Source organism: Lonchura striata, chromosome Z, assembly GCF_050655825.1.
Source record: "Lonchura striata isolate lonStrDom1 chromosome Z, ASM5065582v1, whole genome shotgun sequence".
Lineage (NCBI taxonomy): Eukaryota > Metazoa > Chordata > Aves > Passeriformes > Estrildidae > Lonchura > Lonchura striata.
This window is the reverse complement of record NC_140740.1, coordinates 62,761,230-62,774,387: the sequence shown is the minus strand read 5'-3', so window position 1 is coordinate 62,774,387 and position 13,158 is coordinate 62,761,230. Positions and strand designations below refer to the sequence as shown.

The 13,158-nt window shown below is 44.1% G+C and overlaps 1 protein-coding gene and 1 long non-coding RNA gene across 3 annotated transcripts in view; one reads left to right on the top strand and one right to left on the bottom strand.

The window, feature by feature from the left end:
• Positions 1 to 2,145: 2,145 nt before the first annotated feature.
• Positions 2,146 to 6,294, bottom strand: LOC146763865 (uncharacterized). The gene is made up of 2 exons (XR_014951159.1): positions 4,770 to 6,294; positions 2,146 to 3,772 (listed from the first exon to the last, which is right to left on the bottom strand). It is a non-coding gene; the product is annotated as an uncharacterized LOC146763865 (long non-coding RNA).
• Positions 6,295 to 7,478: 1,184 nt separating this feature from the next.
• LOC110470685 (TLE family member 4, transcriptional corepressor) overlaps positions 7,479 to 13,158 on the top strand; it is a 94,321-nt gene continuing 88,641 nt past the window's right edge. The window contains exons 1-4 of one of the 2 annotated variants that reach the window (XM_021530538.4): positions 7,479 to 7,654; positions 8,083 to 8,180; positions 9,298 to 9,361; positions 10,754 to 10,798. In XM_021530538.4, coding sequence (XP_021386213.1) covers positions 7,610 to 7,654; positions 8,083 to 8,180; positions 9,298 to 9,361; positions 10,754 to 10,798 — 252 coding nt within the window. In that variant the 5' untranslated portion in view covers positions 7,479 to 7,609. The remainder of the gene's footprint in view (positions 7,655 to 8,082; positions 8,181 to 9,297; positions 9,362 to 10,753; positions 10,799 to 13,158) is intronic. The other variant, XM_021530539.4, reaches the window with a different exon arrangement.

Sequence of the window (13,158 nt, the reverse complement as noted above, 5' to 3'; positions counted from 1 at the left end):
GCTTTGACATAATCTGATGTCTTGGCAGTATTTCTCTGCATCACTGCAAAATATGCATATAAGCAACAAAAGCCATTGTTGACCATTTTCTGAAGAAATAACTCTATAGATATGTCCATGTGCAGGTCATGAATAGGATCCTGTCCATATAGGGGATTTATCCATTAAACACAGGAATAGAAGCAGAATGCATTCAGTGATTTTCAAAATCCCACATATTGTTCAATAGTTTAAATGCTGAAATACACTAAAAATTCAAAACTGCCTGCACTGTAAGACAGGAAACTCACATTTCAACTACTGAACTTACTTGAAGCACATCATCTCCACTCTTTCCATTCTGAATAACAACTAGAGAGGGATTCTTTACATTCCTTAGGAAGCAAAACTGTGTTTAGAAAATAATCCTGGTTGTTCATCAGATAAAAACACACAGCCACAGAATTAGTTTTCCATGGGTTTAGAAGAAAAAATATATTTACAGCAGCTATTTGCTGAATTCAGTCTCTGCTAAACCTATTTATCTTTATCATATAGTAATTCCATAGCTACTATAAGAGTGTGTACATCTTACTTCTGAATTATCCTCCTAAGGAAGGGCTGAAAGAAATAAAACTGTCTCACAATACATAGATCTAAACTCCTGATTCCTGTGCTGGCAGAGACTGCAGTACAATGACAGCACGCAATTAGATTTCAATATATAATTAAAAATTAAAAGTGAAACAGTGTCTTCACCTTTTCAGAGCAACTAGGAAATTTGCAGTATAGGATGAGAAAAGGAGAAGTACAAAATCTTATTTGCACTCTGAAAATAAGTTAAAAATATTTTTTGATGTTCTATATTAAATAATATTTTTGTTCTGCTCAGTTTACTTAGATTTGCCAAAGTTAATGTTAATAGAGGCACTATAAAGAACATTAAGCTAAAGACATACTATATCCAGTTAGAATTATTTTTCTTTCTTTTGGCCTATTAACCCTTCAGTATGAAGTACCCTTTTCTCATCCTATTTAAAGTACTTTGAACTTGTAGAGTTAAGTTGGTTTATATAGTTCTCTTATATGTCAAAATATAAATAGTTTGAAAATGTTAAGTTCCAAACTGGTGGTTTTTCTTTCATCAGAATTATATGACAAAAATTCCCTTTTCAGCTTAGTATTTACTTTTGAAAAGCTAATATTTTGAAAAATGCTGAATAGTATTTATTGCACCTAGGAAAATGTGAGTTAAAGAATTTGATTTAGTAATTAATATGTGCCAGTGATTAAATAGTGACATTTGTTAATGGTATTGCAAGGGCTGGGAGAACTTCCTTTTCATTCAAGGCCACAGACTGAATCTTGAGTAGCAAGAAGGAATGCTAAGTCCATTCACCTCATCTTGTAATACTGTTAGTAAACTCCTAACATCGCAGTAAGCATTGAAACCTGGTTAGAGAGATTGAAAGGCAAGGTAGAATGATAAGCCACGTGTTCTACTACAGTTATCACTCCTGATAAGGAAATCCTTGCTCTTTTACTGGGGATCAATGCAAGATAGGCTCTGTTGTGTGAGTGGCTGACTTCCTTGTTAAAACTCTGGATTTTAGCACATATACTTTCTTATAAAACCATATGATTAGTTTTTCGTAAGCTAAAAAAATTTTGTATCTGATGTTGCAAATCAAGTGGTGGATTTTAAGTTATTGAAACTAAGGTGTTTCCTATGAATAAATGCAGTAAGAAACTGAAATCTTATCAGGGGTATAACCTATGATATAAACACAATCTGCCTATAAGGTATAACTGTAAGAAAATGCTTTGTTCAAGTCTAGTTTTGTTAGTTCAAGCCTTATTGCATTCATTTCATGTTTATGGCAACTAAGAATATTACCATAAAATGTGGAATAAGCAGCCTTATAGCTATATGCATTTAGCAAATGTTGCAGGTGGGCCTAAGGTCTTAAGTCGCTTGACTAGGTAGCACTCACATATCCTACATTATAAAAAGACTTAAACAAAATTTAATGGCAGTATAGGACTTTATAAGACTTCTCTAAGAGAGTTAAAGTTTTCCTCCCAAAGAATTTGTTGGGGTTTGGCCATGGATAAAAATATTCACTACTGCTAGTTCACAGATTTTAATGCAGAAAGAAGCAATGACAAAGAAAAATTACTTTAATTGCAAATATCTGCCTGAACCATTTTGCACCATGTAAGTTTGCAAATCCAGCCTCTAGTACAGGATAACTAAACTATTATTCTTCCTGCAGAAAAGAATGCCAATGTACTTAAACACAGGTTTTTCTACCACATACCATGCACAGTTCTTGTAAGCAGAACCGTGTCACTGCAAGAATTCTGCATGTAGTGAATCAAGCAAAATAAGATCATAATCCAAACCACCAATGCCTGTAATAGAACTAAAAAAAGTGTGACTTTGGCAATGTAAAAGAAAAAAAATGAAAAATAGTTTGGAACATGAAAAATTCTTGTTTTGCAAGGGAGCTACATATAAATTGGCATATAAATCATTGCATTATACATAGTACCATAAAGTCTCTTATTGTGCTTACCAGCAACAACATATCCCTAAGGTCACTAATGACTAATCGTAGGTAGGGAGTGTTTTAAAAACTTGCTGAGACAGGGTCACTCGATAGCACTTGTAAAACACCAGATCATAAACTGTGTGTCATGCTGTTACATTCTTCCACCAGTAGAACCCAACTTAATACCATAATTAAAATTTTTAAGCAGAGAAAACTTAGTTTCAATTCAACTAACAACCTCACTGAGTTCATCTTTCTGAAAGCTAAGAAGAGCACTTGTTACACGTTGAACTTAAATATGTACAGAGATATAAGATACTCTGGGGCATTCTGAACTGATTATCAGTTTAACACTTTATTTCTATGAGTGTCAGTGCTTCTGTGTATGTGTATGTGAGTATACAGCTGAGAAAGTATGGTGATCTTGTAACTTGGTCCCAAAATAAACTGTAATAAGTTGCAGCGCCAGGCACAACGGTCTTGGTCTTCAGCTACAGTCGTTCCAGACAGGGAATATGTGGGGTTACATATAAAACAGCCTCAGTATTGGACCCTTTCTTAAAGGTGCTGATAAAATCTGTACTAAGGGCATGATGTGACTGTAGCAAAAAAAAAAAGAATCACAGGAGTCTGAAAGTGGGTCAGAAAATCTTCAGTGGAAAAGAGTGTTTTTCTACTTATTCAATTAAGTACATACATAAACACATATTGTTCTGTTGACTTCACTCTAAATTTTGAATGTAAACAAAAGCAGGCTAGTTCTGAACTATTAGGACTAAATAACCAGTTGCCTTCCTTGACAAAAGAATGGAAGTGATATTTTGCCTCTGGCTCCTCTGAGATATTTTATAAGGGTTTTTCTACACCAGTCAAAACTCAGCACACTTACTGTGCATACAAAACTGCCTAAATAGCTCTTGCAGTCGACTCAATTATGAGAAATCATTAGCAATGTGTAAAACATTTAAAATCTAGCTTTTCCACTTCTGAAGTAACAGTATAGGTTATATAACCTAGCACAAAAGATTTTTTTCATAAAAGAAAGAAAAAACAAGGAACTTTAAATACAAAACAGCCCATATTTAAAGATCCATCAAAGTAAAGCTGTGTCAGAAGTGACAAAAGATAAGAAAACAGAATGACAATGACATTCTGATCTTAATTCACATCATTTAAAAGTGGCAAGTTATGGCACACTTCCTGTTAAACTTTGGAGTCTCATGGATCTTGACAGAATGCTGCAAAACAGTACAAAAATAGACATTGATTAGTTACATAAAGAGTTAAGTATATGGATATATATGTCTTGTTAAAGCTTTGTAAATCAAGCTCTGCTTTACTTTTAGCTACACAAATTCACTTAAGACCAATGGGCAAGCAAGACCAAACACTGGTGAAGCTTCAATCAACATTGCTGGTAAACTGAGCAGTGCAAGAAGACCAGAGATTGCTTTGACCAAAAAGCTGTACACTTTTGCCTTTAGGTATGGAGCTCTGTACCTAGTGCCAAACTCATGCAGGGCAGCAGGGAACAATGAAGCCTACTGTTACTTTCAGAATTCAATTTCCTCAGATATATGATTTATTTTATAACTGGACTTATCCTTCTCCACTTTGTGGATTTGATAGTGATATCCACTGTGAACACCTATCAGGTTTCTAAAGATGCTTGCAGCTCTGCAGAGTGAATTTTTCTGTTCTGTTCCTGGACATCTTTCACACTGTCAGTGACAGCCACTTAAGAATTTCTAGATTTGGCAGCCATACTTCTGAATGTCAAGACCTGGTCCAGGTATATGGAGATTGTCCTCTATTTCAGAGGAGTTGGAAGTCCTCCTCTGTTTAGCGAAAAGTGCTCATGATTGATTCTTTAAAAGCACTTTTAGTGCTTGAAGATTTAGATATGTGAGAAGCAGCATTTTCATAATTAGGCAGGTGTTCTATCATGAAATCTTTAAACAATATTTAGAGGTCCAAATCCCTATGGAAATCTGATTATGACCTTGGTAAATATAAAAATTAGAGCAGAAACTGCACATGCAAGTAGACTGGGGGCGGAGTACTGCAATACGTAACATGTAGATATTTTTGGTGGCATAAAAACAGAAGGTGAAAGGGATGGACATATTTTGGCCCATTTTGCACTTGTCATTTGCACTTGCAAAATCTTTTTTCAAAAGGATTAAGAATCTGTTGTGACAAACTGCTCCAGATGCTAGTGATCATAGCACTCACCACAGAGGAACAGATTTTGGTTACAGACTCCAGAAAAAGGTGGATTTTCTACTGTGTGCCTCTTGCATCTGAGTCCTAGGCAGCAGCAGAAGGTGGATGCCACCTTCATCATCACCACAACTGTTCCACTGAATCAGTCCTTGAAGGTCACTTTGCAAGGCAAAACCTCAATGGTAAAACTTTGGTGTCATGTCCTATCAAGGCTTCAAGGTGCTCAGTAGCTGCAGGCCTTAGCAGAGATTTGTAGGCAGTAAAGAGATCTGTAGGCTGTAAAGAGAATTTACAACCAAACCTCTAAGCATCCATAATTTAGCCACCATCATTAGGGTATTAATTGCTGAGTGTATGTTTTGAGACTATAGATTTGGTATACAAGCATCAAAAATGACATGACTAAACCATATCTATTTTGCATGCAGGTTTAAACTGCAACTCATCAGGAATACAAACTGCTTGAAGGCACATCTAAGCATGACAGACACAGAGAAGAAAAGAAACCCAATAATATATGAGCCTCTCCCTCATGTATACATCACTGCACAGCACTGTCTAGAGCAGGGCTCTGCAGAAAAATTGTTCTGGGGTTTTTTTAGGACACAGCACTACTACGTGCAAAATCATTCCTCTTTTCGGGAGAGTGTGTGTAGAATCAGGTGTTCACGTTCCAGCTCTTCAGTGACAGTCCTGAAAAAAGCATGTGACGCTCAGGACTGGGAAAACACTTCCTGACGCCTGCTCCCCAGCCCGTAAAACGCAGCGGCCGCGGCTGCTGCAGCGAGATGAAGCCGCAGTTTCTGACCTATCCTCCCCACAGGTCGCTTCCAGGTGTGTTTACTGTACGTTCCAAAACGTGCAGTACGCAGAGGGCGCAGCCGCCCTGTGAAGCCGCGACAAAACGCCCCGTCGAACACAAACGTGGCATTACAACAGAGCATTTAACGACCGGGTCTTGAATTGTTCCTCTGGCGAGTGTAGAACACCCTGGCCCCGACACCGCTTCTTCTTCTTCTTCTTCTTCGAGTAAAGGCGGAGCTACTTCAGTAAAGCCGAAAAAAGAAAAAAAAAATCAACAAAACTTAAATCACGTCGCATTCGGCGACTGCAGCAGGGCAGCGGGAGCTGAGGGAGCCATCGACGGCGCGGCTGCCCCGGCGGCACCTCCGCGGCCCCTCCCGGGCGCCGGGAGAGGCCCGGCCCGGCCCGGCCCGGCCCGGCCCGGCGAGCCCAGGGCAGGCGGGAGCCCCGCCCTCGCGGGCGGCGCAGGGGCAATTTCCCTGCCCGTCCGCGGGGGCACCGGCGACGCCGCACCCGCCTTTTGCAGGCGACGTTGCCCCTCATTAGCGCCCGTCCCCGGCGGTGTCCGGGGCGGGGGCGATGCGGAGCCCCGTGCCGCCCCCCGCTCCCGCCGCGCCACCGCCCCGCGCGGAGGAGGAGGAGGCAGCGGCGGCGGCGGCGACAGCCGACACCGGCCCCACGTTACTTTGATTGACGGCTGAACAAATGTTTCCCCTGTTCGAACGCCGGCGCCGCGGAACGCCGGCGATCTGCGGGCCCCGCCTCGGGCGGCGGGCGGGCGCGGGCGGGGAGGCGGCGGGGAGCCTGCTGATTGGCTGCGGGCCCGCGGCGCGTCGCGACCCCACGTGGGGGAGAGCGCGGGGCCGCCCCTCTGCCCGGCCCGCAAGCCCATTTGTCAGCGGCGGAGTGACGGGCATTAGAGCCGAGAGGCGATTAATGGCTGCCCGCCGCCCATTGGTCGCCGCCGCCGCCCTTCATGGGCGGGGCGCGGGGGGAGCGGCTGACGGCATCGCGGTGCTTGATGGGAGAAGTAGTCCCCGGAGCGGCTGCATGCAGGCAGCCGTGATGTCGGGAGGACTGCGACTCCCAGGGTGCCCCTCAGCGGCGGCCTTCCGGCTGCTGTGAATATGTATCAGAATGTTAATGACGAGCCGCTGCTAAATTTGGTCAAAGGAGTCACTTCGGCAGAGCGTGCTGTGGGAGCGGCGCGCAGCGGCGATCGGGCTGGACCGGGCTGGGCAGGACACGGCTGGGCTGGGCCGGACCACGCTGCGCTGACGAGCCGAATACGGGGCTTCGCTCCGCGCGTCGCCGCCGCCACCACCGCCACTTCCCGGAGTTTCGAAAGGCGCGGAGGGAAAAAGAGAAAAAAAAAAAACGTAAAATAAAGCTGCCCAGACCGTACCGTATTTTTAAATCTTTCTTGCTCTTTAATTTTTTTTTTTTTCCATTAAAAAAAACCCAAAAGCCGGTCGAGCAGCACGAGCGGGGGAGATGCGGTGCGGGCGGTAGCAGCGAAGACCGGACCGCCGCACAAAAGGGCACCGCACCGCACGCACCCCCGCCGCGGCAGCGGAGCAGCCGCCCGACCGCCGCAGCCACCGTCCCCGCCGGGGCTCCGCACCCCGCTCCGCCCGGCGCCGGGAGAGCCGCCGGCAGCTGCAGTAAAAGTTTTCAGGAAGGGAAGAAAACTGCCGGCGGGGGGAATCTCCGGTGGAGCGCGCGCCGGCGCCGGCGGAGGGGCTTTCCCCGCCCTCCTCCACCTCGCCCTCCGCCGCACGGGGCTCGCAGCCCGCCGGAGCCCGTGGAGAGGCGGCGGCGCTCGGGAGAACCGGCCGGCGTCGCCCGCTGACCGCCCCCGGGGGATGTGGCAGCGGCCCCCGAGCGTCGCGGACGCCGCCGCCGTCGCGCCTCGCTGCTGCCGGCGGTGCCCCGCCAGCCCCGGGGCGGCGGGGCCGGGGCGTCCCTGCCCGCCCTCTCCGCCGCCGCGCCTGCAGCCCTGATCACCGCCGCTCCGGCCGCCAGCGCCCCCCGAAGCGGCGTGGATGATCCGCGACCTGAGCAAGATGTACCCGCAGACCCGGCACCCGGTGAGTGGCGGCGTCGGCTCCGCGGGCAGCGCTCAGGCGCGGGCACCGCGGAGTTGTAGCCATTTTCTTATTGTTGTCCGCCGCGCCGCCGCCGCCTCCCGGGGTCGGGGTTGGCTTGTTTGAGTTGCCCTCGCCCGGTGCGTGGCGGCCCGGGCAGCAGCCCCGCGTCCCGCGGCTGCCGCCGGTGCGGAGGGTCCGAACGGGCGACATCTCTTCCAGCGTCTGTACCGTGCCGCCGGCGGACACGTCGGGGCAGCATCTCGGGGCGCTTGGGGCATCGCGCCTCCGCGCGCGGAGGAGCGGGGTCCTGGGGGGCTGCGCTTCGGCGGAGCCCCAGTGAGAGGGCCGCGGCGGTGGACGGTGGCGGGCGGGAGGTGGTGACCGGATGAGAGGGGGCGATTAAAAGACCTGATGTTCCTTGCTTGCAGGCTCCTCACCAGCCAGCTCAGCCCTTTAAATTCACCATTTCAGAATCCTGCGATCGGATTAAGGAGGAGTTTCAGTTTTTGCAGGCTCAGTACCACAGGTAAGACTGCCTACTTTGTCCGAGCCCTGTGCGGTTTTTCCTCTCGCCGTTTTCAATGCCGCGCCGGCGGGGCGCGGGTGCGGGACCCCTGGCGGAACCGGGAGCGGGGCGGACCCACCCCAGTCAGGCGCTCCTCGCTGGCTCCTCCATATCCCGCTCCGCTCCGGACCCTGGGGATGAGGGGCTCCTGTGGGCCCCGAGCCGAGCTGTGGGAGCGGATTTTCTTGTTTTCCCTGCGTTCTGTTTTTGTTCGTGGCTTTTTTTCCCCCACCCCCCCTTTTTTTTTCTTTTGGTCTTTTTGTGTACTTTTGGATGCGGAGTGGGGGAGGGTGGGTGTTGATAGAAAAATATGTGTCTGGTTGGACTCATCCTTTGCTTTAATTCGAAACGCCGCTCAGGACAGGCATCTTGTCTTGGCTCGGCCCCCTCGCGCCTTTCATTGACATGTCAAGTGCTGATAACCTGGAAGTGAGGCGGCGAGCTGTTTTATTATCCTTAGGTGGAACAACGCTGTGTCCTCAAAGTGACAAGTGGCTTCTGGCAGGATTGTTTAGCAGGCTTCTGAAAACAAAATAAACACTGTAGGCGTTGGTATTTACCACGGTATTCGTTAAATTACACGCATATTCTACTTGCAGTTCTATGGCCAGTTGTAGAAAAGAGCAAAAATTCAAATCTGCAAGTTTTTCTTCTTGATGCGGCAATGTGCATTTGATCCTTCTGTGGGTCGAGTGTTTCTAAAACACCTAAATAAAAATTCTGAAACCCAAATTACGTTTTTGTTAGGAGCTTCTCAAGCTTAACTGTTAAAGATATGAACCCCTGCGTGTTTCTTCTGTGAACCAGTGTCACTGCTTAGCTTTTTTGTCAGAAAAATAATTTTCTGTGTATACCACCTGTATGTTTGCAGTTCTTTTTGGAGATGAGGATGTTGCATGGTATCCCTTGAAAATGAAAAGTGGAAACCCCCATCCTAAACTCCCAAGCAAGTGCTGGAATATGCATTTATATTTGGGTAGTGGAGAAATGTTTGAAAAGGGGAGCAGCCGGTGCTCAAGAGAATGTCACTATAGTGTTATGAAGTACCCATGCTTTTTCCTTTTTATCTCTTGAACAGTTTAAAGCTAGAATGTGAAAAACTGGCCAGTGAGAAGACAGAGATGCAGCGACATTATGTCATGGTAAGCAAGCTGCATAACAAATTCAAATGCCTATTAGCCTGGTATACCGAGACTGACATACATTCGGATTGCTGGAGGGGAACAGGAAGATTGTAGTAGCGCTGCTGTTGTTGAGGTTGCATCAGTGATTCCATTATGAGTTTCTGGGGTCTTTTAACTTCTTTGCAGCTGTCAGTATCTGTGTGAATCTGGATTTTTAACCTTTCAAGCAATTGAGGATGTTTATTCCAAATGCTAGCAAATCACTTGTCAGCCCTTTCAAGCTGTGTGCAACTTCCATAGTGTACCTGGGGGTGATGTTTTCACTTTTGTTGACTTTTCCCAGTGGTCATATCTCTGTAAAATGGTTCTTGGTAATATTTTTTCCTATGATGGCAGTAAGACAAAATTGTACCTAAGTTCGTGCAAATCCAAAGTCTACTTCCTAGAAAAACTGTTGCTCCTCAGCAGCTGAATCATTGTTTCATTAAACTGAGAATGTCGGGGATCTCAGCTGTGAAAGGGATTTCCTCAGTTGATGTGGCCTGCCTGGTTAAATAACGTGCATAGAAAGACATCTCTAAATGGGTAATTGTGTGATGGATCATGATAACTCTAGAGGAACTCTTGCTATCTCTTTTCTTGTACATCTCTGAAGGATTAGCCGTTTTCCATATGCATATGACAAGTAATACTCTTGTATACATAGAAAGAGTAAATAACCTTAAAAAAATCTTAAGGGAGAGCACAAGCAAATTGTAAGGCTCACAGTTATCATTTTAATGCCTGATATGCCTGTGTCTTGGAGATTGTTTGGTATTAACATTGCACACTGAGCAGACTTCCCTGCAGAAATCGGGCACAGCAGGACAAACTTAGATTGGTGTGTCTGCTCTGGCCCTGAATTTCCGTGCTCTTTCCTCTTTTTTTTTTTTTTAATTTTTTTTAAAAAAATTTAATACTTGCAATTTAATTACAGGAATTTTGTGTTCTCTTTTTTTTAATTTAAAATATTGAATTGGTCTGTTAGACGTTGCTGATTTGTATATTTATTTGCTTGAAGCACTTTGGGTGTTTTTTTGGGCATTTTTTATGTGTGCTAGTGAATAGAATCTTCATAATTTTCTGTTTCTAATCCTTGACTCTGCTTGTGATTATCTTTCATTATTTTTTGTTGTATTTTTTTTGCCTTGTTTTACAGCTGTTCTTTTTAAATGTGACATGAAACAATGTAGGTAAAGAAAAAAAAAAGTTTATTCTGAAATACGGTCTTGGCAACTCCAGAAACTCTTCAAGGCAAATTAATGTGTGTAGGTCTGTATGTCTTTGTACAGATGATGTTTCAGTCAAAGTGAATTACAAAATAGTTTTCACAATTACAAGGTCTAATAGAGTAATTTTCTTTTTTCTTAGTATTATGAGATGTCCTATGGGCTGAATATAGAGATGCATAAACAGGTAGGTAAAGAATTATTTTTGTTGTAAGAATGGTCTATATAATTTCTCCCATCAATCTTAAAACACACGTATTCTGTGTGATTTGCCTTAATTGCATGCTTGAGTGCATCAAAAAATTTTTTTCTTCATCTGACCCTGAATCTTCTGTCTCATGTTTGGTAACCTTTGTAACCTTTGTAGGCTACAGTCTTGTCTGCCAATTGTGCATTATTTGCTTGACTTTCCACATGCAGTGTTTGCACATGCAGGCATTCCTATACTTGACAGGGAGGGTGTCTGTGAGTATCGATGGTTTTGTGGGTTGTATCTTCTTTTCTATCTGGTCTCAGACATTTGGGGTTTATTTTTTGGGATATGTGTTTTAGGAAGAGGAGCGTGTGTGAAAAAAATGCTTGTTTTGGTTAACCTTGACTGATTTAAGCTGGAGCTACAAATGCTGTTGATGTTTCCCTCAGGCTGCTTACTTGGACTTCTATCCAGAACCAGTGTGTTAGCATCTCAAACACAAAGGAGTAAGCGAGCTTTCTATGAGGATGTAGGCATAGAATCACAAAATGCTTTGGGTTGGAGGGTATCTTAAATATAATCTGTTTCCACCCCACGCTGCCATAGGCAGGGAACCTTCTGCTAGATCAGGTTATTCAAAGCTGTATCCAGCCTGGCTTTAAACATTGCCAGGGATGGGGCATCCTCAGCCTTCCTGTGCCAGTGCCTCACCATCTTCACAGTAAAGAATTTTTCATAACATTTAAACTAAACCTGCCATGTATTCAATTTAAGGCCATTTCCCTTTCTCCTATCACTACGTGCTCTTGTCAAAGGCCCTTTACAGCTTGCTTGTAGGCTCCCTCTAGATACTGGAGAGCTGCTATCAGTTCTGTACCTTGAACTCTAGCACTTAGGCCAAGATTAACAAGAGATTAGTAATTTAGAGCATGCTAGTGTAAATTAGAGTTTATTTGATAATGTGTGTTTTTTAACCTTCTCTAGAGGAGAATTAGTTGAACATCTGACCTCTTTTCCAGTGAGGGAACTTCTTATGTAGTGGAGTTTAATACTCACAACTCATTTTAGCAAATGGTTGAGCAATTTGCCAGCGTTGCTGGGGAGTGTAAACTGCAGAAATAAAGAAATTATTGGATGGGAGAAGATCGCCCGAAAATTGGTTTGTATGCACTTTTGTTCAAAGTTAGAGATTTGCAGTTTCTCTGGTTGTATGGAGCCTTGTACATACAAGTTATTTTACAGACATACATAGATCTTTTGAATTCTGTGGGTCCTTCTCACAGTCTGATCTCACAGCAGATCAGATTGTATGCACATGCTGACTCTCTGGACCTGATCCTTGTCATGGAGGAAAGATTAGTCACTGACTCTAAGAGGTGTTGGGTCTGTTCTCAAATGAATATCCAGATTGTTTCAGTCCCATTAGAGTAAAACAAAACAACAAATTCAAACAAATCCTCAATCAGTAAAGCTATAGATATGGAAACAATTCACAAAGACAGGCTACCTATGAAGCAAATTCTTACAGGTCTTTGAAAGCAAGCATTGCAGTCACATTTGTTTGTATTTCTAGATACCCCATTTTTACAGTGGTGCTTTAGACTACACTGACAGCACAAAATTCTTTGCAAAAATATCAGCTTGCAAGTGCAATGTGTAATGAAATGGTATTAAGCAAGAGTAAAAAAGCCCACAGCAAAAGACTTAATTTCTAAACACTTTACTTCAGAAATTTTATACATTTATGGTGATGGAGCCATCAGTGATACTTTGCAGAAATAAATACTTAGTGGCAACTAAGTGTGGAGATTACAAAGGACTGGGTTTTAATTGAACACCTTTTTCCATCACCATTAATTTTATTCAAGTTTTAAGTATTGTACTCTCATGCAAAACTCTGAAATATTTTGTCAGACGATGAATCAAATTAGTTGCGGCTAAGAAACTTGTTCACTTTCATTCTTAAATCTGATAGCAATTTCCTGTCTTTCATATCTCCCTTTCTATTGACACAGTGTTGTATTTTTCCTTTCTCCTCTTGCCTCAGCAAATGCAAAATATTATCATATTCCATTATGATCACAGTATTGCCATCCAGTTTGGTCTTTGTATAGATGGCATTGATTGCTTCATTCAATGTGTGCAAAGCTTTTTAGTCTACCACCTTAAATTCCCTTTTCCTCCTCTCCCTTCTTTGAATTTCACTCGGCTGAAATTGAGCGATTCACCCTTTTTTATTTTCCTTCTCCCTTGCCCCCCCAACTTTCTAAATTCAATCATATAGAAAATCCTGAGGGCAGTTTATCACATTATGAAATACAGACAGCCCGGCAAACCACCTACTTATTATATTT